Raw genomic sequence first — 25,085 nt, 5'->3', positions numbered from 1 at the left:
TGAGCCTATCTGTAACAAGGGAGCGGAGGTGCTATACCTAGGTATAAAGATCCTATACTGACACACAAGAGGAGACTTAAAACATCAAGAAGCGCTCGCTGAAGCTTCCGCTCCCCCCCCTCGCTGCAGCCTGCACGCTCACCCCCTTCCCCGCCTCCTATCTCCCCCGCCTCTACTCTTTAGCGCCCCCCGCCTCTGATCATTGCCGCCTGTGCTCATTCGCGCCGCGCCGCGCCCCCCCCCGCCTGTGCTCTTTCGCGCCCCCCCCCGCCTCTGCTCATTCGCGCCAGCCCCCCCCTCCACTGCTCTTTTTCGCGCCCCACCCCCCCTGCTCCGTCTCTCTTCCACGCCCCTCCCCCCCCGCCCTTTGCTGCCTTTGTTTGTAATCCCCTTCCCTCTTTTTCTTTTTGCCCCTCTTTGTTCCCCCCCTCCTCCGCCGTCTTCCGCCCCTCCCCGCTCCGCCGTTTGTGCAGCTCGGTTCTTGCAGGGCTTTCCGTTTACACTTTGCCTTCGACAAAGCTTCAGACACTTATGGAGGCTCCTCCCGCCCCACCTCAGAGGGACTCTTCCGCAGTCCCCTCACCCGCCCCTCAGGATACCCCCATCAAGCTTTCTCTTTCACCAGAAGAGGAAGCGACCCTCGCCGCAGAGGTGGAACGCCTCTAGGCACATTCCACTATCTGCGGTATAGTCGGCACTCGCCCCAGCAGAGGGGAGAACCGGGATCTTCTCCAGGCCCGCCTTCTCGCAGATGAGGGGAAGATTTTGGACGTTCAGCTACTGGGCCGAGGACACTACCAGATCGAGTTCGAGACAGAGCTTTTTGGAGCGGAGGGCCCCCATGAGCCCGCACCCATCAGAGTGCATGTGGTGATACCTCCGACCCGAGGGGAGGAGGCACTTGATTCAGTGGTGGCCTTCTCCTTCCCTCTTTGTGGCACTAGTGACCGGGAGTGGACTTTGGATCTCGCTCCTAGCATACTGAAGACTCAGGCAGTTGAGTTTTCTCACCATGTGAGCGATCTGGAGGTGACAGACGTGATAGGCCGACTCTGGGAGCTGGCTCACTTCTTTGATTCCGAGAGTGCGGATGCCTCCGGGGTTCGCCACTTAGTGGTTCGCATAGTGGCAGACCTAGCACGCGACCCTGGATATGTATCAAGGTTGATGTGTACGTACTGTACGTTGTGTATATGTACGTACTGTACGGTGTTCCGTACAGTAAAATTTTTTATGTACGTAAAAATACGTACCATTGGCAAACAATAGGACATTCAACACCTTTCTACATTTAAGGTACATAAAAGTTTGAAACATTCAAGAATCAAAATAAATTATAAACCAATTTGCATGTAGTATGTACTAATTTCAAAACACACATCATATACTTGACACAATGGCTGTCAAGACAAAATAGACGTAGAAAGGCTCATACTAGAGCATACAAATAACAAATGTCTGATGTCAACCTAAAAGGCTCATACTAGAGCATACAAATAACAAATCATAAATGTCTGATGTCAAGAGTCAAGACTCAAAAGTAAAAAACACTAAGCAATAACAAAGAGTCTCGACTCGACTCTCGAGACTCTACTCTTTGAATCTCAAAACTCCTCATCGGATGAGGATGATGACACTCCTGAAGAGAGCAAGTCCCCATCTGTCAGGACGTTGCCCTCTTCATCATACTCTGGCTCTGCCATCATACTCTGCTGTCCTGGATCATCATCCTCCGTAGGCTGAATGAGAGGAACAGCCTCATTTGCCCGTCTCCGAGGAGTACGGACAGGAAGCTTTCCTCGCCGAATGGTCTCTCGTCGTGAAACTTCTGGACCTGCATCTCGCCCGACTAACGGGAGACTGAGAACTCGCGCACGTGACCTCGTCACACGTCGATCCACACTCTCCAGCTCTCTGTGCAGCATGCGAATAATCTCCTCCTGATCGTTTCTCACAAGCTGCTGCTGCTGCTGCTCAGTCTCCTCTGCACTCCCCTCCGAGACCAACTTCAATTTCGATGGATCTGTCTGTTAAAAAACAAAATGCAATTCAGTGTTCACATTATTAACAGCGTAGAAAGTAGTAATTAGTAATTACAAATATTCGCTTGTAATATGTATAAACGCTAGCCCAAAGTTTCAACTTTCTAACCTGCTTGGGTGTCCCCAAAGCGTGGTAATCTCGCACAAGCTTCATATTTGCTCGGCAGTAGACCAATCTCTCTAGCTGTGCAGTGCTGAGTCGATTACGGATCTTCGTGTGAATTAGCGAATAAGCGCTCCAATTGCGCTCGCATCCACCAGCAGAGCAATCCTACATGTCACATGTGCATTGTGACGTGTCAATGGTGACAAATTACAATGGACATTGGACATGGTCATAGACAATAGACATTGATGATTGGACAATGAACCATGGTCCCAGGTCCAAAACACATGTATGAAAAATGTAAAGATAGAAAACTTTACCTGTGAGAGGACACGTAAAGCGATACGAGTGAGCTTTGGAAGACCTTGTCTTCCATAACTCTGCCACCATGTAAGAGAGAACTTCGTTGCCTCCGGCCTCAACGCCACAGCTCTAGTAAAGGATGACCCTAAATTATTTTCATAGCTTGCGAGCTCTGCATCAATGTCCAACTGCTCATCCTCCTCGCAAATCAAGCCAATGTACGCATCCTTGCCCTGTAGTAGACTCCTGTCATTAAAAAGAGTTGGCTTCTTGTAGAAAGGATGAAGCAATGCAGCCATCGCATGAATGGGCCGACTCATAAATGTCCATCTCTTGTCTACAATAGCCAAGATCTCTTCCCGACTGTAAAAGCATTGACGCAACATTAGTTAACAGGCTGAATTTTGATTATAGTATTTACTATTATACATTATAGTATTATACTAAATAGTTAATAGACTCGAGAGTAATCATTGCAGAAGCAAGTACATACCGATCAAGCGCCAGTGATCTGCAGCCTCTGATGTGTGTCTTCATCTCTGAGAAGAGATGATAGACTAGGCCCATGGTGGAGCCCTCCATGTCTGTGACACGCAGCAACACATAAATTGGCTGCAATGCTACTATCATAGCCTGCACCTCCGACCAAAAGGACTCATCAAGCACCCGCCGCTGTATGTATCTAGTGGACTCCTCCTGTGCGTGATGCATCTCTCTCCACTTCGGGTCCACTACTGTCTGTAGAAGTGGATCCCTCACTGCATAGAGTCGCTGCAACACAAGATACATATATGCAAATCTGGTCTTCAAGGGCCGCACCATGTCAAGTGTACTGTGACTCCTAAAGATAGCCAATGCCTTGTGCTTTTTGCGGAAAAAAGTAGTCATTTTTGTGGCATCGGAAACAATAGGCAACACCCATGTTAACTTCCCAATGTCCTCCATCAACAAGTCAAGACAGTGAGCTGCACATGGAGTCCAGACAATGTTCTTAAACTCTGCCTCAATCATCTCACCCATAGCCTTGCAGTTGGAGGCGTTGTCAGTTAATAACCTGCACCACATTCTCTGGGCCAACCTCAAGTATAGCCTGCCGGATGTGCTCATAGATAAACTCACCTGTAATCCGCTCTCCAGCCTTTCCTGCATCAACAGCACGCAAGAAGTACGTGCCAAGGCAAGACGACACAAGAATATTAATGATGTGTCGCCTACGAATGTCACTCCAGCCATCTGAAATGATGGTGCACCCAAACTGCCCCCAACCTGCCTTCACTGGTACCAATGCCTTATCTATCAATGCTTTCTGCTCCTCAAGCGTAGTGGTCCGCATCTTATTGTATTCCAACCCCGACCAATCCTCTGTGTGTCCAACCTGGGCTATGGCTCTGACCATCCTCTGCCACTGCTCAGTCCTCAAGACATGAAAGGAGATGTTGCACTCAATGAGAGTGCGAGCAATCTCCATCTCAGCCACTTTCTGGCGCTCCTTCACCCAAGAAAGAGAGGCAACTCGAGAAGGCAAGGTAGTCTGCCTTGGTGCATGCATCTCTCCATCATCCTCCACATAGTCCTGCTGCTCATGCATGGTACGAGCCCTCTTCCTACTACCAGTGGGCTGCTCCTCCTGAACCTGTGAAGAACCACCCAAGTCTCCCAAGAGTGCATCATGGAGAGCATCCTGTGTCTGTTGACTACCTTTCACCTTTTTCCCTGCACCCATTGCTGGAAAATTCTCAGCAATCAACTTATCCCTAATGTCCTTTGGTACTGCCTTGCACCCTGCACAGTTATTGGTTGTGCCAATGCCTGTCAAGTGCATAACGACGCGAGAAATGGTACTGGTGAGCTGAAAGTTGCAATACTTCCATTGCCATCGTCGCGTGCCAGATCCAGCTTGCCCTGGCGTGTTGACAATGCGGATCACATTGGTGTGCTCTTGCCAATACGGGTTAGTTGGCTTAGGCATGATGGCTCTTGAGACTTTTGTCTGCACCTGCCAAGTGCACAGCACATATGCAAGAGAAAGAGATAAGACTCAAGACTCAAGAGGGAGAGAAAGAGAGAGAGAGGAAGATGCTCAGTTTACCTACACGCACGCCTGGCGGCAAATTTCCAACGCTGTGGTCGCCTGGGCTTTTTCGAAATCTTCCTGCTCTCGCCTCTCTGTAACGCACGCTCTCTGGAGTCTAATAATTAAACTTGAAAGGCCTAGTATGTACCCAAAGGCAGCCGCCAGGCGGGCGCCCATTCATTCACGCTCGGCGATTTTCAGCATTAAAAAACCCACACGTACGGATTGATCCGTACGTGTACGGATCCGTACAGTACGGCCGTACGGTACGGATCAGATCCGTACGTACGTATATATCAACCATGATATGTATGTATACACGAGGTTGCTCTCTCTGAGCGGGAGGCAGTCGCCATGGGACACAGCCACTGGCGCCTGATCCGAGATTCTTGCAGCACACCGGGTGGGCAGATTCGTAGCCGCTCGGATGGGGACTATTCTCCATCCAAGCCGCTTGCGAAGGCCCGCCGTATGGCTGAGACAACCTCCACCTCAGCAGGTCATCCATGAGGATCATCTCATGGAATGTACAGGACCTTGGCGGCGCACACTATGTACGCTATCGTGGATGCTTGAGGCAGGAGCTTCAGAGATGCCTGGTTGGGGGCAGTATTGATATTCTGATGATGCAGGAGCACCATTTGAGTGAGCAGGATTCGAAGATATGGTTCCGTGATGCCTGGCAGATGGGACACATTTTGGTCTGATGGGTTTGGCCCCTTGGGTGGGCAGGGAGGAGTATGTATGGTCATTGCATATGCATGGCGGCAGGCCATTGTGGATCGCGGGGTCATTGTGCCTGGTAGAGCACAATATGTTATTCTGAGGATGCATGATGAGCTCTTTGGCGTGCTCAATGTCTATGTGCCTAACCATGCTAGTGCCAGAGCAGAGTTCTGGACCCTTGTTACAGATGCATTGCCCGAGGCCGCACATTGGTGTGTTGGAGGAGACTTCAACATGCTTGAGGACCCGACGGATAGGGTGGGAGGGAGTCATGTTACCGTGCATGGCACGGAGCTTGTAGCTTGGGAGCGATTTTGCATGACACTGTGGATTACTGATGCATGGCAGCATGAGGCTTTCTCCCGCTCTCAGGACAGTCTTAGTTTTTCTCGATCGGATCGCCGGCAGGGAGGGACTAATCTATCACGGATTGATCGCTTCTATGTGGGCGATAGGTCCGGGGAGCGTGGGGACTCCGTTGGCATTCTCGCTGGCACTTCTTTTTCAGACCATGCGCCAATTATTTTGACACTTGAGGAGTGGACTCGGGAGACCAGCTTGCAGTTGAGGATCCCAGAGAGGATACTTACAGATTCCAGTCTTTCTGAGGACATTGAGAGGATATGGCATGATAGCCAGAGCTCTGACTTGGATGCAGCAGGCCAGTGTGCCCAGGGACTCATTGAGCTCAGCTCTTTTTTGCACGCTGTAGCCTTGACACGGCTGGGAGAGACACGAGAGCGGGAGCGCCGCTTGAGGCGTAGCCTTGCTTCGCTCCAGCGCCTTCAGGAGCAGCAGCCTACATGTGAGTGGGTGGCGTCCCAGGCTGAGCTAGGCACGCCAGGAGGTTAGAGAGGCAGAGGAGCAGAGACATGAGTTCTACTATCATCGCCAAGCCTCACAGTGGACGTAGCTTGGTGATAGAGTGACTGGGGAGTTCTTTGAGATTACCGGACCCCGCCATGCTCGAGCAGGTGTATGCCAGCTCAGGAGACAGGACGGCTCGTTAGCCACTGAGCCCGGGGAGATTAGAGCCATTGCCACTGAGTTCTATAGAGACCTGCTCTCAGCGGAGCCAGCCACACGGAGGCACGTGATGCTTGCAGACAGACTGTGTGGGCCCATGTACAGAGGAGGGTCACAGATCGTATGCGCACAGTTTTGGGTGAGCCTCTTTCAGAGGATGAGCTGGTTGAGGCTTTGAGGGTCCTTTCGCGCCATAGTTTCCCTAGGGAGGATGGATTGACGCCTGCCTTTTTTATGCGCTATTGGGACATTTTGGGGCCAGGCCTCTGCAGGGGTTTTCAATATGTTTTGGACACTGGGGTGATGCCACAGAGCTTTTCAGAGGGCTTGAACTTTCTTATCCCCAAGGGGGAGGGAGTGTCTGATGATATTCGGCAGTGGAGACCTATTACGATCCTCAATATTGTCTACAAGGTCCTGGCCAAGGCCTTGAGTTTGAGGATCTAGCCCTTCCTTGGGGAGTTGATTCATGCTACCCAGACAGGATTCGTCAAGGAGCGCAGTATCCTTGACAACATTTTCACCTTCTGGGAGGCGACGGCCTGAGCTAGATTTCTCGGCGAGGACCTGGTCGTTATGCTTCTCGATTTTGAGAAGGCATACGATCTAGTCGATTGGGGTTTCCTAGAGGGCACTATGCTTCGCCTGGGTTTTGAGCCAGTCTGGATTCGAGGGGTGGCGGCTCTATATTCCACAGCTCGTAGCCAGGTGCTGATGGCAAGAGGACGGGGGCCGAGTTTTGAGTTGACCAGATCAGTCCGTCAGGGGTGCCCTCTCGCCCCGTTTCTTTTTCTCTTCTTTGCTGAGGCTATGAGCATGTATCTGACAGCAGAGGAGGTTGGTTTGAGAGGACTCCAGCTCCCAGTCCAGGGAGAGGACCTGCTCGATTCCGAGTTTGCTGATGACACGGGATTATTTTTGCATGGCCAGGAGGCCAATCTTCAGAGGGCAGAGCAGTCGCTCTACAGGTTTTTGGTGCAGCTTCGGGAGCATTGATCAATGGGCGCAAGACAGTGGCCTTTTGGATCAATAGCGCTCCCACTCCGGCATGGAGCCCAAACCCGAGTTTTAGATGGATTCCTCCTGGCACAGCAGTGCGGTATTTGGGATGCCAGATTGGACTTGATTTGTCACCTGAGCAGCAGATCGCCCCCCTTCTTCTGAGTATTCGGAAGAAGCTTTTGTATTGAAGTACAGCTCGGCTATCCTTGGCTGGGAGGGTGGTGGTGACAAATCAGGTGCTTTTAGCGACCATGTGGTACATCACGTCTTGCTGGATCTTCTCGAGCTCTTGCATCAGCCAGGTACAGAGGCTGATCAGGAACTTTCTTTGGTCTGGGCGGGACGGTCAGCCAGCCCGGGCTAAGGTTGCTTGGGCAGTTATTACTCTTCCGCTTGCCCCGGGGGGCTTGGGCATGATAGATCCAGTTGATCAGAGTAGAGGCTTATTGGGGAAGCTTATTGTTCGGGGGCTGCTTCCAGGCGCTGAGCCTTGGAAGGAGCTTCCTTTTCAGCGACTACAGGCTAGGGCTCCTCCAGCAGGGGGCACTTGGGCACCAGGTATACGATGGATCTTCATAGAGATGAGGAGGACAGGCCTCAGTAGAGGATGGGAGGACAGATTTGCCTTGAGCATCCTGCGAGCTTGGGAGCTGCTGAGACCGGGGCTTTCTCAAAGACCTACTTGTGATGAGGAGTGGGCCAGACAGCCGCTCATATGGAGCCCCGCGGTACGCATTGAGCAGGGTCATATGCTGGGTTCTCGGCCTCGTCTAGCCTGGGGACCATTGGCGGCAAGCCCAACACGCAGTTTTGGAGACTGGCAGGCCTTCTGCAGTCTCCCAGAGGAGGTCCAGGTGGAGAGGCTGAGTCACTTCAGAGGGGGGCTGATTATGCGGGATGACATTCAAGAGGCACTCACTGAGGAGTGGTTCACGCCTTTTGAGCCAGTGGCCCCATGGTGGATGGGAGCCTTTACACAATTGGAGATCCTGATTGCTGTCAGAGCTTGCACCGAGGATGGTAGATGCCTCTACTATGAGATCCAGGATGAGAGTAGACTTCAGAGAGTGGCGGCGGAGTCGCCTTTGGTTGCAGAGTGCATCTTTCAGAGAATATGGGTAGTGGTCGCCACCGCTTCCCGGAAGTGGCATATTGATCCAGACCCTGCAGATGTGGACTCTGATTGGCGCATTTGGGCATATGATGCGCGCCCCTTGGCCCGGCTCCAGTGGGACCCTGGCGAGTACGAGTGGCATGATCCTTATGCGTCCCCCGGGGCCACAGAGATTACCTTTTTCCAATACACTATTCGGTTGGGGAGGCATATTCTGACTGCGAGGAGGATGGTCTATCCAGCCGCAGCGGAGCATTGGCGGCTACAGGGACTCTCACAGGAGTTCCTGGAGGAGTTTTGGGCCAGGCTCTGGGCTAGTCGACAGGCACGCAAGATCTCGACTTTTCAGTGGCTGGTTGTCCACAGGGATTTGCAGTTGGCACCTGGCTTGTCTACAGTGGTCTTCCGGCGGCCTGTGTCCGATGCGGCCACCCTTTGGAGACACAGAGACACTGCCTATGGGACTGTCCACAGGCGCAGCAAATTTGGCTGAGGATGCTGCGCATTTTGGCCCCCCTCTCTACAGAGGGCATGTATACGTGGGGTGCCGCTGCTTGGTCGACATCGTCAGGGCCTGCTCTGGGATACGAGACGGAGCAAGACAGCCAGGCCATCAGATTCATTAGGGGCCAGCCTTGCCTTGTTCCTTCACCGGACTTCTCGTCCGCCGTCTGGACACAGGAGAGGGATTTACGATGGGAGCTCCTCAGTAGCCTCACCATCTGGTTCACCTGGAGAGCCCGGTGTTTGAGGGCCTTTGAGGGGAGATTGGAGCCACCAGCAGAGACTGTTCAGGGGATTTGGCAGGAGCTGATCCACACCCTGCGCGGACAGTATGACCGCATCCGGGGCGACTCGGATGCGGCGATCTTGCGGCGCCAGGCCTTCCACACCATTTGGCGCAGCGGTTCCTTCTATACACTACACGCGGGAACCCTCGGCTGGCATTACAGGCCACCTGTTTGGCTTTCCCCCCCTCCTATTGTATTATATAGCTCTCAGTTATTTGTACTGATCTTTGTACCTTTTTGCACCTAGGGAGAGTCTCCCTAGCTACCTTGATTGGATCTCTGCTCTGCCTTCTTATGAGCAGGAGAGGTTTTTGTAGCCCAGTGGGCGGTTTTTTTTAAACTAATGAAAGGATCTTTTCTTGGAAAAAAAAAAGGGAGCGGAGGTGCTACCCCCCTCTTGAGCATCAAGCAATGCTCCAGACCTATGCTTTGCTGAACCTGAATGAGCCGTAGCAAGAGGTAATTATCTTCACTCAACCAACTCTCCTAATCTTCACAAGAAGTAACCTCTAAGCCTAAGAAGGATTAATAGAGCACCTAGAAGACTGTGGAATCCACAAAAACCCTGGTATTATAAAGAAGTTATTAGAATAGGGAAGTCCTTATCTTGCACGAAACCTTCATTTCTATGGGACATGGGTTATGAAAGAAGAAATGGGTTATTAGCTTTCTTGTGGTCATAATTATTTGGTTTAGCACTTGTATCTGGAATGGTTGAAGGGTATGGAATGGTTTTTCAACCATGATGTCCATGTAGATTGGAAGGGTCATATTTTGTCTTTTGTAATGGATGATGCTCCAGTTTGTTTTAAGGGTGATTTTGCAATCCCACCCTCTACCCTTGTAAATTCAACAAAACATTAACAATTCTGAGTATGAAGTGTTTCAGTGTGTTCTTCTTTCATATGATGTTAATTGTTTTTATTAAATTAAGTTAGATGCATATGAGACGCATGCTTTAGAAAGCATATTTCGGTAATGTCTTTTCTCCGATTTGCCTCATGGTCTTCTGTCTAGTTGGCCAGTAGATACTTGATTTTGGGGTCTCATCCTGTGAGTATTGCATCTTACAAGATGAACCAATTTGAAGAAGATGCGATTGCTCAGTAGTTGTGAGAATATCGCAGGATGGGACATACAAAGTTATAAAGAATAGGTATCCTTTCCTAGAGTGGATGATTTAAGAGAGGTTGTAGGGTGTTGCCTATTTTATGAAGATTCAACTGCGTACTGGTTATCACTAGATACGAATAGCTAAGGAAGATGTCTTTAAGACAAGATTCCGTACGTGGTATGGCCAGTTTCTCGTGTTACCTTTTGGGCTCATGACGAATGCTCTTGTACTTTTCAACAGCTGATGAATGCTCTCTTTCGAGCTTATTTGCTATGATTCGTTGTGGTATATTTTTAGATATATTTTGGTCTATTGTTACATGCGGAAGCTTTGGGAGTCTTCTTTCAGCCCTAAACACCATCTTGGAACAACCTGATGCAAAATGCAAGCAAGAGATGGAGAGAAGAGAGAGAGATAGCTGAGTTTTAGTATATTCATATAGTACAAAAAGGTGTACATCTTGGCAAACCTTTGGCTGTCCCTCAAAAGGTGGAAAACACCTAATCTATGCCTAGTCTACTGGCTCAGCCCACTAGGGACTGAATGAATTGACAATGAACTTGGCACCGCCCTTTATAGGCTCATCTTATGCAAGGGAACTGACCGACCTACTGTCGTTTACAAATTTATTCTACCTAACTTGTCATCTGTGTCGGCCAGCAATAGCAGCTGCAGCCGACACGCTTTTGTTCCATTCCGGGGTTCTCCTGCACCCAACTGAGCCTGGCTCATGCCCTAACCTTTTGTTGTTTCCTACTGCCTATCAGAGATTAGCTCTTGGAATGAGCATGCATGTCTTGCACATGACATGCCCCTCTGCTAAACTTGATGACGGGATTCCAACCTTTGACCTAGAATGACTATCATCATCCCTTTGTCTCCTTGTGGACTCCCAAACTTGTCATCCTTCCCACTGAAAACCTGCCCGGTCTCCAAATTTGACGAAGATCTGTGCATCTGTTCCACTGTGTCCCCTATCCCTTCATGCCTTGTCCCTAGGATTCTAAGATGAGAATGACTTCTCTAAGTGAGTTCTTTTGCAAGGAACTCATATACCTAGGTCATCGGATTTCCAGAGATTGGTTGTGAGCGGATCCAAAAGGTGCTAGGCCAAGAACTATGAATTTATTAATAATTCATTAGTTTTTGACATTTTCCTCTTCCAAAGATTGGTTGGCCACTCTTGTCCAAACAAGAGTTGAACCCTCAAACCATCAAGCCAAAGGAAAGCTTCCAAAGTCATTTGTAAGTTGGTGATTCTTCTTTTCACTTATTTTATGATTTTTATGGCTTTAATGGTTCTTATGTTTTATGTTTTCTCTAAAAATGTTATACCTCATTACAAAAAGGTATTTCCCTCTCTTTTCTAACAAAACCAACCATTCTCTATCCTAGGTGAATGGTTAATTGATTAATGTCAAGTTTTTATAATAAATATTTTATTATAAAAGTGTTACTTTTAGCATAATTGAATTTCATGCATAGAGGTATGCATAAAAGAATAATTCGAAACTCATTGTTTCTTTTATGAACGTTCTCAAAGGGTCCAATAGTCCTATCACTTGGAACGAGAAACTTGACGAGGCTTTCTGTACTCCCAAGCTTAAGGAATCACCTGTTTTGGTCCTTGAGATTGATGCGAATGATTACATGATAGGGGTTGCCTTGTTCCAAGAGAGCTGACATCTGGCTTTTGAGAGTATCCAAGAGTTCTGAGACGTTACGGACAGGGAAGGTTGAGAAGTTAGCCCCTAGGTACTGAGGATCTTACCGAAAAAGATTGGTGAGGTGGTATTACCAAAACAAAAAGTTAGGCTTGATATTTTTCAAAGATGAAAAAAGTTAAAAAATCAACTATATATGCATGAAACTCTAATTATATGCTTGTTTTCAAGGTACGTACACTCCAATTTCGCACAATCTCGACACACCACAACTATTTATACCATTAAACAAGACAACATAGCCACATCACAAAGAAAATATACAAAACTGTAACTGAAATGGCATGCAGTAGGGCTGGAATGCCCCCCGCCCCGCCCCCCTCCCTCCCCCCAAAAGAAGAAGAAGAAGAAGTATTATTAAGGAGTAACTGCTAGTATACGCTTCACGGGCACGGTGTGCCAGATTTCCAATACAAATGAAATGAAAACTGGTACCTAACAAGAAGGGCTTAGTGTCGATGTAGACTCGAGATTTGCCTCCTATGAACAGCCTGGTGTTGACCAGGCTGTAGTGTTACGCCAAACCCATACTGCCCTCCACTGGCCTCTGAGCAAAGCTTGCCAGGCAAGGACCGAGCAGCAACAACAGACCGGAACGCTTGCACACGGTTGGCAACTGGAGTGTTCACTACAAGTCTTTGTAGGTACAAGTTGAGGCCAGCCAATGACGAGGGGAACCCCTCTTGAAATGGACCCAGAGTTCTCTCTCTCTCACGGCTTGTTGGTGAAGGGAGAGAGTTAGGGTTTCATGTGGGAGACATACACAGAGAAGAAGGGAGAAAGAGAGAGAGAGACATGTGGGGATAAGTCAACTCATAGTATGAGTGTGTGACTCCCCTATCACACATGTATATTTGCTTTAGTACACATAGTGCACTTAGTACATTAAAAGTAATAAGTGTACTATGTACTAAAAAACTTATGGGCTAGTACACACTATAAGGGTGGGCATAATGCCTTTACCCCAACAACCTCCCACTTAAAGGCAAAGTGCCCTTAAATGAAAGAAAAGAAAAATCAGCATGTACATGATAATATACAAGGCCATATCAAGGCTGAAGCTGGCCTCATCCAATGCCCATCAAGTGTCTGCAATGAGCAAACCGCTCTGGAGGCAAACTCTTTGTCAACAGATTAGCCGGGTTGTCATCCGTATGAATTTTAACAAGCTGAATTTGCTTGTTCTCTATCACCTCTCTGATGAAGTGATACTTCACATCCACATGCTTCGTCTTTGCATGAAAGACAGGGTTCTTTGCCAACTGGATGGCACTCTGACTGTCACAATGCAACAATGGAATATCCCCTGTATAACCCAAATCAACCACTAACCGAGATAGCCATAATGCCTCCTTGCAAGCCTCTGTGGCTGCAATATACTCGGCCTCTGTAGTAGATAAGGCAGTGCACTTCTGCATCTTGGATATCCATGACACAGCACCTCCTATGAATGTAAACGCATAACCGGTAGTAGACTTCCGGTTATCTGGATGACCGGCATAATCCTAATCCGTGTAACCATGCACTAATGCATCCTGTTTGCCAAAGCAAATGCAAGGTATCTCATGAAACCTTTCACTGCTTCCCAATGCTTCTTGCCAGGATTGGCCATGTATCTAGAAACCACTCCCACTGCAAATGCAATGTCCGGCCTGGTAGCAACCATGGCATACATGAGACTGCCACAAGCTGAAGCATACGGAATCTTGGCCATATCAGCCTTGCCACTGTTTGACTGTGGGCTGTCCATAGCACTGAGTTTCACATATGGAGGCAAAGGAGTACTAGTCTTCTTCCCCCCGTCCATATTGAACCTCTGCAAAACTTTGCCAATGTATTCCTTCTGAGACAAATACAACACATGCTGATTTCTGTCCCGAAGTATCCGCATACCCAAAATGTGATTTGCATCACCCAAATCCTTCATATCAAAGGTCTGATGCAGCCTTTTCTTCAAGGCATCCATCTCTTTACGAGATTTCCCGGCAATCAACATATCATCAACATACAAGATGAGGATCAATAGACTGCCATCCAAAGCTTTCTTGGTGTATAAGCAGTGATCTATGTTACTCCTCTTGAAATCCTGGGATTTCATGAATGTATCAAATTTATGATACCATTCCCTTGGTGCCTGTTTGAGTCCATAAAGACTCTTTTTCAGCTTGCATACAAGCTTCTCCTTGCCATTCACTGCATAACCCTCTGGCTGTTGCATATATATCTCCTCATGGAGATCACCGTGAAGAAAAGCAGTCTTCACATTCATCTGAATCAAATCCTGATCATCATCAGCAACCAAAGCTAATACAGCTCTAAGTGTGGTCATTTTAACCACTGGAGAGAAGATCTCATCAAAGCCTACATCATATTCCTGCTTGAAGTCCTTAGCCACTAACCTGGCTTTGTACCTTGGCTTTGCATCAGGTGCAACTTTGAGCCTGTAAACCCACTTGCATGGCAAAACCTTCTTGCCTGTAGGCAAATGCACCAAATTCCATGTTCCATTTTTGTGTAGAGAATCCATCTCTGACTTCATAGCACGCTCCCAAAGAGCCTTGTCTGCCCTCTGTAAAGCCTCCTTATAACATGAGGGCTCCCCACAGTCAGTGAGCATCAAGTAGTCAACCCCTGGAACAAACCTGTCAGGGGGTCTGGAGGGTCTTGTGGACCTCCGTACCCAATGACCATCATTTGCAGGTTGCTGTCCAGCCTGCATATCACCTATTGGTGGCTCCTGTTCCATGCCATAAGGTTGTAAGATATTGCCCGGTATCTCCTCTAACTGTGGGATATCCATAGGGATATCTTCTGCCATCTCTGGCTGTCCATTTGGACCATTTTCAGCAACATTTAAGGGCTGGTTTTGATGCTGTAATGGCTGATTTACAGCCCTTGGTTGTTGTCCATGATGTCCATCATCATCAAAGATGACTTTGCTAGGCTCCTGTTGCCTTGCAGGCTCCTTATACATGCATGTTTCATCAAAAATGACATCATTGCTGCGTATAATCTTTCTATTCACTGGATCCCAAAGTCTATACCCCATTTCACCTCTGTCACCATATCCTAGGAATATGCATTTGTGAGACTTAGGATCAAGTTTGGTGCGTATTTCCCTGCGTATGTGCACGTACGCAATGCAACCAAACACTCTCAAGTGCTTCTATGACGGAGGCTTCCCTGTCCATACTTCCTCTGGCACTTTCCCACCAAGCCTCGTGTTAGGTGACCTGTTTATAAGATGAATGGATGTCATAACAGCTTCAGCCCAAAAACCATGAGGTAACGCAGCATGTGACAACATAGAACGGACCTTCTCCAGAATGGTCCTGTTCATCCTCTCTGCTGTCCCGTTTTGTGGAGGATCATAAGCAGTAGAGAGCTCCCTCTTGATGCCTTTAGCATCACAAAAGTCCTGAAACTGTTTGGACATATACTCTCCACCATTGTCGGAACACAAAGCCTTCAGTGTTTTGCCAATTTGATTCTCAACATGAGCAACAAACTTCTCAAACACTGAGAATGTATCACTCTTCAAACGAAGAGGATAAACCCACACCTTGCGTGTGGCATCATCAATAAAAGACACAAAATATTTTGCCCCTCCCAAAGAAAGCTGAGGCATCTCACATACATCTGTATGCACAAGCTCTAACTGAGCATCTTTTTGTCCAAGAGCTTTCTTGTGGGGGCACTGGAGTTGCCTGCCATATATACAATGCTCACAAAACTGAAAACTTGAGAACTTTAGAGAAGGCAAGTAACCAAAACGAGACAATTGCTCCATTCCTTTGACACTCATGTGTCCCAACCGGCTATGCTACATAGAGATTTCCGACAGCTCGGTTGCATTTACATTAGCATGGTGACAAACATTAGCATGCATGAAGTAAAGAGTGTCCACCTTAGAGCCTCTGGCAACAATCAGTGAGCCCTTACTAATCTTCCACTTTCCACGACCAAATGTGGTAACATAATCAGCATCATCAAGCTGTCCAGTAGAAAGCAGGTTCTTCTTGATCTCAGGCACATGCCTGACATCATGGAGCATAAGCTGTGAGCCATCTGAAAACACAAGCCTCACATCATCTCTGCCAAGAATCTGGCATGCATGGTTGTCACCCAAATAAACTACTCCTTCACTGCCAGCAGTATACCTGACAAACGAGTCTCTACAACCTGTGACATGAAAGGAGGCACCTGAATCAATGATCCATGAGTGCATACCATGACCATCTCCTGCAAGGAGTGAATGGGCATCAAGTGAAGACGTGAATAGGACTTCATCCTCACTGTCACCTGCATGTGACACATTGACTTCTTCAATCTTGACTCCACTTTTGCCCTTTGGCTTTGCATCTTTGGCTTCATCTTTGTCTTTGTCTTTGCCTTTGCCTTTTTCCTTTTGATCATTCTTCCATTTGTAGCATTGCTTTTTGAGATGTCCCTTCTTGCCACAATAATGGCATTCCAAGTCCTTTTTGGAGCGGGACCTGCTCCTTCCCCGTTCCTCTTGAAGGAGAGCACCCTCCACATCTGCATATGACAGCATAGCGTTTGAATTGCCAGTGGCTGTCCTGAATGTGTCCCAACTCTCTGGCAAAGTGCATACGAGAAAGGTGGCTTTGAACTCATCGTCCATTGCCAACTTTTGATTGATGACCTGGCTGACAACACCATTAAACTCATTTAGATGGGCTGTCATAGACGCCCCTTCCTTCATTTGAAGACCTATGAGTTTCTTCAACCAATACACTTTGCTTGAGGCACTTTGCTGGGCATACAAGTCCTGCAATCTTTGCCACATTCCCCAAGCTGTCTTCTCTTCACGTATGCTGAAAAGTAAAGTTTCTGACACAGACAACATGATGGTGGATCTTGCTAGCTCATTCATATCTTCCCATTCTTCAGCAGTAAGAGAAGCGGGCATTACACCCCTTTCTTTGATGGGCTTGTGCTGCTTTTTCTGGAGCAACACATTATAGCATTGGGTTTGCCAAATGTCATAATTATGTGAGCCTTCAAGCTTCTTGATGTGAAGCAATGAAGAGCTCTCACCTGTGGTTGCCACAGCAATATGCAACCTGTCACAGTCAATGCCTGACTCCCTGCAAGATGTGCAAACACTGCACCAAAGCACACAAAGTGCTCACAGTTGTTCTCCCAAAGTTTATCTCCCACTGCGGAAGCACGAATGCAGCTCTCCTCCCACTCAATGTGATAAAATCACCAAAATCTGGTTGCTGCAGATTTATGACAGCACCTTAGATGTGCTGTGTTCCCCTTCCAAAGTACTGTACAACAGTACTAAGTGCTCACCAATGATGTACCAAATTTGTACCGGCAAGTACAGCAGCTGAAAATGAGCCTTTTCCTCACTCAAATGAATGTACAGCCATGCCAAAACTTGTACAAAGTTGTACCGAATCCGTACCAGCAAGTATAGTAGCAATAAATGCTCTCGTGGCTGTCCAAATGAGTGAAAATTAGACCTTGATAGTCCTCACCACTGCATACAACAGTCCCGGACAGAAATTGAGCAAAAGCCCCTTGACTGCAAGTGGATTTCTGAGGGTTCAAGGCATAAAAGTCTTCCGTGCTGCTTTGCCAAGCTCAACAAGCACAAAATCTTGAAAAACCCCTTGATTCAAGATCAATTTCTGATCATGAATGGTACATTAATGCACATGAAGGCATCCAGAGTCATCACAATGCTTCCCCGTGGCCACATGTACATCCAATACATAAAAGCCCCTTGATTCACAGGCACATTGAGTGCTTGACAGGCATCAACACATTGCCCAAAGCATCAAATGCCAGTGCCTACATGCAAATCAATCCAATTGGCACAAAAGCCCTTTGATTTGCACTCCAATTTCTTGCAATTTTGCCCCAAATGTGAGATTTCTCACATCATACAGCATGTATGAATGCCCAATGGCACAATTACATCAAAAGCCCCAAATTTCGACGTCCAATTTCCTGCAAATTGACCCGGAATGTGACCAATGTCACCCAATTGTTGCCAATTGTGCTCAAATCTGAGCAATTTGGACCTGTACCTGCTCAATTGATGAAAAATGGACATGCAAAATCCCAAAAAAATTGAAGCAAAATACCTCAGACAATTTCTGATTTCTTTTGCAATTGCAGGTACAGTATCTTGAGCAGGTGTCGAGTAGTGTTGTTACAGGTCGTCAACTGCAGAAAATTGATGTTGGGCTTCGTATTTGCTGACTTGTGAAGAAGCTGATGCTGCTGATTGTCAGGCATGTGAAGTTGGCGTAGATAGGTGGGCAGGAACTGGTGCAGGTTGGCGTAGACAGGCAGTGCTGATTAGGGGGGCTGGCTATGAGCTGGTAGGTAGTGGCGAATCAGACCCACACACGGCAACACTCGTGGGCGGGGTATCCTGGCGATGGACGAGTCCAACGCTACCTGTGGCAAGAGACGTGCATCTATTGGACTTGACAACACAGAGGCGGATGAGGAGGAGTTGCGCTATCAAGGTTGGCGACGATGGAACGGAGCCTCTGCCGCACGGCGCCCGACTCCTCCAGCTGCGCGCTAAGCTCCTGCCACATAGGCCTCAAAGTTGGCTGAGCGCCGCCCGTTGTGAATGCGAATGCTCACAGACTCTCCACAGCCTGTCGTCTCTTCACGGCTGCCCCAGCCCTAGACCACTCTGAGTTCTACTACTCCTGCTACTGACCAACGTCCATGGCGGTTTGCTCTTCCTCTCGTCGGTCCCTTGCCTCTTGGCCGACCACTGGCCAGTCTTACGCAGCGCATAGGCAGTGGTGGTGCAGTGCTGCTGGTTACCATCAAAGGCTCGCTTGTGGCATCTACGCACGTTGGTCGTGAGCCTGACGATCTCAGCAAATAGGAGTGAAAGCTGCAGGCGATGCGGGCTGCTGGAGAAGCAGTAGCTTCAGCGACTATGCAATGGCTTTGATACCAGTTGAAGGGAGAGAGTTAGGGTTTCATGTGGGAGACATACACAGAGAAGAAGGGAGAAAGAGAGAGAGAGACATATGTGGGGATAAGTCAACTCATAGTATGAGTGTGTGACTCCCCTATCACACATGTATATTTGCTCTAGTACACATAGTGCACTTAGTACATTAAAAGTACTAAGTGTACTATGTACTATAAAACTTATGGGCTAGTACACACTATTAGGGTGGGCATAATGCCTTTACCCCAACAGTTGGTATGGACAGATGACATCTTGGTTCCAGGCACATGGTTTTAGCATGGACAGATTGCCTTCCTTCCAATATTCTCTAGATTGCCTTCCTTCCAATATTCTCTGGAGGCACCCTCTCTCACTCTCACACGGACAGAGATTACCAAACTCATCCGTCAGGATTTAGTTCAGCTGGACATTAGGAGGACATGGATACAACTGACTGGGGAGCTGGGCACGAAGATGGCTTTCTACAGAGAGCATTTTCTTCAGTTCACAGTAGATGGTTTTGTGATCAGACCCAGTTACATGGATGTACACTTGTCTCATGCAGTACGATGTGCGATTGGTTAGATTTGCACATCCTCACACCAGCTTGAGATTGAGATTGGCTGATATAGAGGTATACCAGCTGAGGCCAGGATATGTCGAGTATGCCATGGGGAGCCAGAGATAGAGCTGCATTATATATGCCATTGTACTGCATACCATGAGATACGTGGTCGTTTCCACTGTTTATTCAGAGAGGGTTTTGGACCACTTTCCAGAGTCATGGGGTACCAAGACCAGAGGTGTTTGGGATTGTTATTGCATGAGCTGCGGAGATTTAGAGATAGCTTGCTTAGGCGCACAGAGAGCCAGACCCAGAGGCACATTACAGACTTCTTTAGTCCTAGAAGGAGGGCATCCCAGCATAGACGGAGGTTGCAGCGGCGGATTCGGATTATTCTTGCGAGACATGCGGCACACCCAGTCAGGGTGCTGACCACAGAGGATATTGAGGAGATCCGCGAGTGTCCGATGTGGCACATATTATGAGATGGAGGCACCTCCCCCCGTCCCACATGATATTGTATCCCCTCACTGTACTCCACTCACCTCCATAGCGTAAACCACCCCCCCCCCCCCCCCCCCCCCCCCCCTCTCACTATATTCACACCCTATAAGGGTTTTTGTTTACCTTCCAATTCCAGTTTCATTTTCTAGGTGCCAGTAGTATCATCTTTATTTTTCATTTTCTGGTTTTTTATCCAGACATTGTATCAGATCCACCATGATGTAACTTTTTGGTCTCATAGGTCATTATGGCCTTTTGAAGACGTTAATATAACATTTCATTTCATTTCATTTCATTCTCTCTCTCTCTCTCTCTCTCTCTCTCTCTCTCTCTCTCTCTCTCACTGTCACTGGAAACAAGAAGTGAATGGAAGCAATGCGTACAGGTTTCTCCAATGTGTTAACCCACCGGATGGTACCCACACTGAAGGCAGCAGCTAGTACAAGGATGTCGTCAGCAGCACTAAAGTACAGCCAGCAGCAACAGGCAGAATGAAGAAAGCAGAGATTACACTGCACTGAAGCCATCAATGATAACAAGGTACTACTGGCAACTTGCAAGCCTCTATGGGACTGTACAGATGGTACAACTGAGGGGTACAACAGGTCAGCAACTGGGTGGAGCAGATCCATTCAGTCAACTACAGCAGTAATGACATCGCCTGTATGAAACTGAGGCTAGCAATGATGACAAGGTACTGTCTCACCTGTACAGTACAGAGGTTACAGTGGAGATGCCAGCGCACAGCAACACCTGCTGGTACAGTCGGGTATGCTGATGTCAGTTTCAGCAGCCGGTACATAAGCAGTGTACGGACTGGGAGCAGATGTATGGAATGATAGGCGACAGCAGTACAGGGTATGGATCAGCAAATGCGTGTATGGAAGGGCAGCAGGCGACTAAGAAGAGAATCGATGTTTGATTTTTCCTTTCCGGATTGAGAGAGAGATGGTTGGCCATGCTCTTTCTTTGGCCACGTGTGGGTTAGCCCACCCACTGGGCAATGCTTACCCCCATTGGGCAAGGTGGCCATGTGGGGATGTCCATTTTGTCCATTTGGCCGGCCACAAAGTAAAAGACCCATCTTTATTAAAGAAATGCCTGCCGTTTAAAAAAATATATATGTGAACCTGCAAGGCAAGTATAACATATAAAGTTTATAAACATATTCCAAAGGAGAAACCGCACTTACCACTCGTTCACTCAGCCACAAAGTTCAAACCTGCCAGAAGTCAGTTATACACACACGGTTCATTGCAAGCATCCCTATCCCGTGTATTGGGGGACACAGGCCAAGTAGGCAAACCAAACAGATCATGTGAACATCTGCCAGACATGCAAACCTAAAATGCAGTGGACAATCTGTAAAGAACAATTTCCCATTCTTGTAGCTTGTGGGCTTTGTGTGAATATATGCTCTTATGTGTGTGTGTGTGTGGAGTGCGTGTGTGAGAGCATATCTTGATACAGAGTTCTACACCCACTATTGGGCACTGATGACGTTAGTGGGGATGTCGTAGTATCTAGTCCATACTATGCATAATGGAGTTGATAGTTATATAGTCTTGTGGGTTGACTACCATGAGTATATAACATGCACGTTCCTAAAAGGTGAATTTGGGCATGTTCCTGGATTCATCTAGGTATATATATAAAAAGTCCCCATGCCTACAAGAATCATGTGTCTAGATTCCAGGCTCAGGACATAAGTCGTAGCCACCACAGGAGTCAAATCCAGAGCTCAAAGGCTCAAAGCACAGAGGTCATTCCAGTGTCTCCACCTGGACGGCCAAATGGTGACATGCCAAGTTTTTGGCTCAACTACAGGATTAGTGTTTAATTAAAAAGTCTAGGATTATTGTTAATCATTACTTGAGGGACATTTAAGAGATTCAATTATTTTATTCAAATCCTTTTATAAATATGTTAGTCCAGAAGCTATGGTGAGTTTGCCCTTGTTGATCACTCTACATAACCATTTCTTTCAGCAGTGCACTATCATACGAATGGTATTCATGCATCAAGTTTGCATGGCTTTTGAATTTCTCTTTTTCATCACAATTTGCCCATTGAGGCTCTTTGTTTCAATCCAGAGCAACTTCTAAGACCTGGATCAGTTGGATTCAAGAGAAATAACCACATAGTTTTGTTGCAGATGTTTGGACGGGAAGCAGTGAAATATTTGGATTATGTGGAGTGCTATCCTGAAGGGTACAGGCGAGGAGTGAAAATTGCAAAAGCTTGTGATGCAGCAAATATTCAAGGTTTTCCAACTTGGATCATCAAAGGAGAAGTAAGCAGTGTGTGTGTGGGTGTGTGTGGACATGTGCATAGAAGCATCATAGCAAGATGTGCAATTATAGCTATGATCTAGACATGAAAGCTTAAGCAGTTGTTTAATTCGCTTTGTAGGTGCTATCTGGTGAGCAAGAGCTCTCAGAACTTGCTCGTGCAGCTGGGTTTGATGGTCTTAACTGAAATGACTTAATCTGCGTAAGGTATGAGTCTGGGACTTGCTGGAACTTGTTTGTCCATAAAAAGGAATAGTCAAAGTGTTCTATTTGTCTATCTTTTGTGCGGATTATGATCAAGGCGGTTCACCGAGAGTATTATATGAAAGACGCATGGAAGAGGTGGGTCATTAGGGAACCTGGACATTAAACACTAAAAGTTTCCACTAGGTTCAACTGCTCTGGTGACATGAGAAGAAGATACCCTCAGGATAGTGCAGTCTTTGGTGTTGAGCATCATGAAGACATGCTTAGTTTGTAATAATGGATTCATATGATTAACATTGAGCTCAAGAGTGGAAATTAATAGTCATTCTCTTGTCGATGCTATATGGATCTTCCATTCTGTGTCAGCACATTAACATGCAAATGCATTTGATTAAAATAAAAGGGTTTGGCATTGTGGGATTTATAAGCTTGTTTTGGAGAGTTTTTGTAATGTTTGCAGCTCCACAAACACATGTAAGGAGTTTATGTGATTTCCGCAAATCCAGGTTACTCACCGTTCCTTGGCAATCTAGATTTTTTGGCCTGCTTTGTATCAAGGTAAGCCTTAGTGGTATTTTAATGATTTTTAATGCTTTTTTGAATAAGGTTTTGAAAAAAAAAAAACGAAATCAGGGTCTGTCTGTCTGTCTGTCTGTCTGTCTGTCTGTCTCTCTCTCTCTCTCTCTCTCTCTCTTACCAGGGGAAACTGAGTTAATTGATGCATTCTAGACTGTGAAGCCACACAAGCCGATTAGATCTTTCTTTTTTGGGCCATTGGCAGGCTCTTAAAATTTGAGATTCTTCTCTCGTCTCTCACGGGTTGGTGTTTTAATGTGATTAAACGAGTTGGTGTCTAATCTGTACTGTGTGCTGAATAGGGAAGGTATTGAATATAGATACCGTCTCATGTTCTAACTTCAATGCGTTATGGAAGATGTTTTGCTCCATGGCGTTCAGTAGGAAACCTCAGGCATATATAGATCACAAGCTGCCTAAGGCCTTGGAACAGAGTTCTCTAGTGATGTATAATTATATTTCATGATTTCTTTTGTGTAAAGGGAAGTGGAAGTCAAATTTGTGTGTTTATTTATTGTCATATTTGGTATGTTTAGGTGAGAGTATAGCTAGAAATGCCATTGTAACATTCAGACAAATTGTTTGATATGTATATATATTCAGACAAATTATTTGATATCTATTAATTAAATGCCGTGGCATTTAATTAATACAACCTTAGAAGATGAGTTCCATTGTAATATTGGGTCCATTTGATGAAAAGGGGGTTAAATGGTTTGAATTTTAAATCAGGTGTGTTTGTAAGGTAGAAAAGGGTATGGGCAAGGAGCTTTAGGGTCTTGGGAGTGTGTTGCGGGGGTTTTCACCCATTTCATCTTTCAAACGTAGGAGAGGTACACAAAGAATGGGATTGTATAGTGGCAAATAGACAAAGATACAGGGGATTCTTACTTTAACTTGAAGCAGTAAAGATTGTGCTCATTGTATTTTGCCTTTGTTGTTTTCTTTGATTCTCCTTATCTTGCTTTGTGTGAGATGCTTGCTCTTTTCCTGTTTTTGTTTAACAACTGTAAATAATATAATGAGGCCTTAAGCTTTTTGTTTAGGAAGTCAATTGTGAAGAGGAGCACTTAAAAGAGCAAGGAGGCTAGTGAGAAAAAGAGACATGCACTTCTAATCATGGAGCACTTTCTAGATAAAGACTGATGAGAATCTCGTTGTCATACCTCAATAGACTCCTTGATTTTGAAACACGTAAGATGAACTATAGATACTCCTAATTTACATGTTTTGTAGTGTTAGCCAAGATAATACACCTATCCTCTACAGAATAACGACTAATACTTCTGGTTGTCTCATCATTTGTTGGAAATATTAAAGGTCTAGATGTCTAAGATAGTTATAACATGCACGTTCCTAAAAGGTGATTTTGGGCATGTTCTTGGATTCATCTAGGTATATGTATGTAATACTAGAAAATGTACTCTATAATATATAATGCAATTGACTAATATGCAAAAATTTCAAAAATATTGTACATGCTTTCCAATAATACTACTTTCCATTTACTAAACGACGACATGAGTTTACTTTACATTTTATATTCATCATAGAAAATTTTGTCAAAAATTTATTTATATTGAATAATTAGGTCAACTTGATAATCTAATTTTGCTAAAGAGTCGTGATTTGGGTTTAATAGATATCAAAGAATTTTTCTATCTTGTAAAGTCTTTGATGCATAGTCATTGTTTAATTAATTGATAAGTATGTAAGGTCTAGATGAGAAATTGGTAAAAGATTTAATTAGGTCTAAAGATATGGTATGGTTTCATGAGGACTAAAATTTAATGCATAGTATCAATAAACAAAACTTTCTAAGCTATAATTTTAAGAAAGTAGATCGATAGAGAACACAAGCATACTAATAAACAACACAAAGAATGGATCGATAGCTCCTTGGTCATCTACTTCGATTTTTGAAATGGTTGATGGTCCATAAATATTTAGTTATGTTTC

General features: G+C 46.3%; 3 protein-coding genes across 6 annotated transcripts in view; 2 read left to right on the top strand and 1 right to left on the bottom strand.

Moving 5' to 3' along the window:
• Nucleotides 1–23,840, top strand: part of LOC147631304 (thiol-disulfide oxidoreductase LTO1-like) — a 48,337-nt gene extending 24,497 nt beyond the window's left edge. For 2 of the 4 annotated variants that reach the window (XM_086809685.1, XM_086809686.1), the window contains exons 6-7: nt 22,208–22,345; nt 22,465–22,946. In XM_086809685.1, the coding sequence (XP_086665811.1) occupies nt 22,208–22,345; nt 22,465–22,530 (204 nt within the window). In that variant the 3' untranslated portion in view covers nt 22,531–22,946. Of the gene's footprint in view, nt 1–22,207; nt 22,346–22,464; nt 22,947–23,010; nt 23,109–23,250 lie in introns of those variants that run through there. The other 2 variants (XR_015267559.1, XR_015267560.1) reach the window with 2 other exon arrangements.
• LOC147631306 (uncharacterized) lies at nt 1,421–3,474 on the bottom strand. The gene is made up of 4 exons (XM_086809684.1): nt 2,945–3,474; nt 2,469–2,814; nt 2,152–2,313; nt 1,421–2,027 (listed from the first exon to the last, which is right to left on the bottom strand). The coding sequence occupies exons 1-4, from the start codon at nt 3,469–3,471 to the stop codon at nt 1,605–1,607; spliced, it is 1,458 nt and encodes a 485-aa protein (XP_086665810.1). The 5' UTR covers nt 3,472–3,474; the 3' UTR covers nt 1,421–1,604.
• Nucleotides 5,270–6,133, top strand: LOC147631305 (uncharacterized). The gene has a single exon (XM_086809074.1). The coding sequence runs from the start codon at nt 5,270–5,272 to the stop codon at nt 6,101–6,103; it is 834 nt and encodes a 277-aa protein (XP_086665200.1). The 3' UTR covers nt 6,104–6,133.
• Nucleotides 23,841–25,085: the final 1,245 nt, after the last annotated feature.

The sequence above is a fragment of the Cibotium barometz genome, chromosome 15 (assembly GCF_041138505.1).
Source record: "Cibotium barometz isolate CiBa-2024 chromosome 15, ASM4113850v1, whole genome shotgun sequence".
NCBI lineage: Eukaryota > Viridiplantae > Streptophyta > Polypodiopsida > Cyatheales > Cibotiaceae > Cibotium > Cibotium barometz.
Note: the sequence above shows the minus strand (reverse complement) of the source record. Positions and strands in the feature narration are given on the sequence as shown.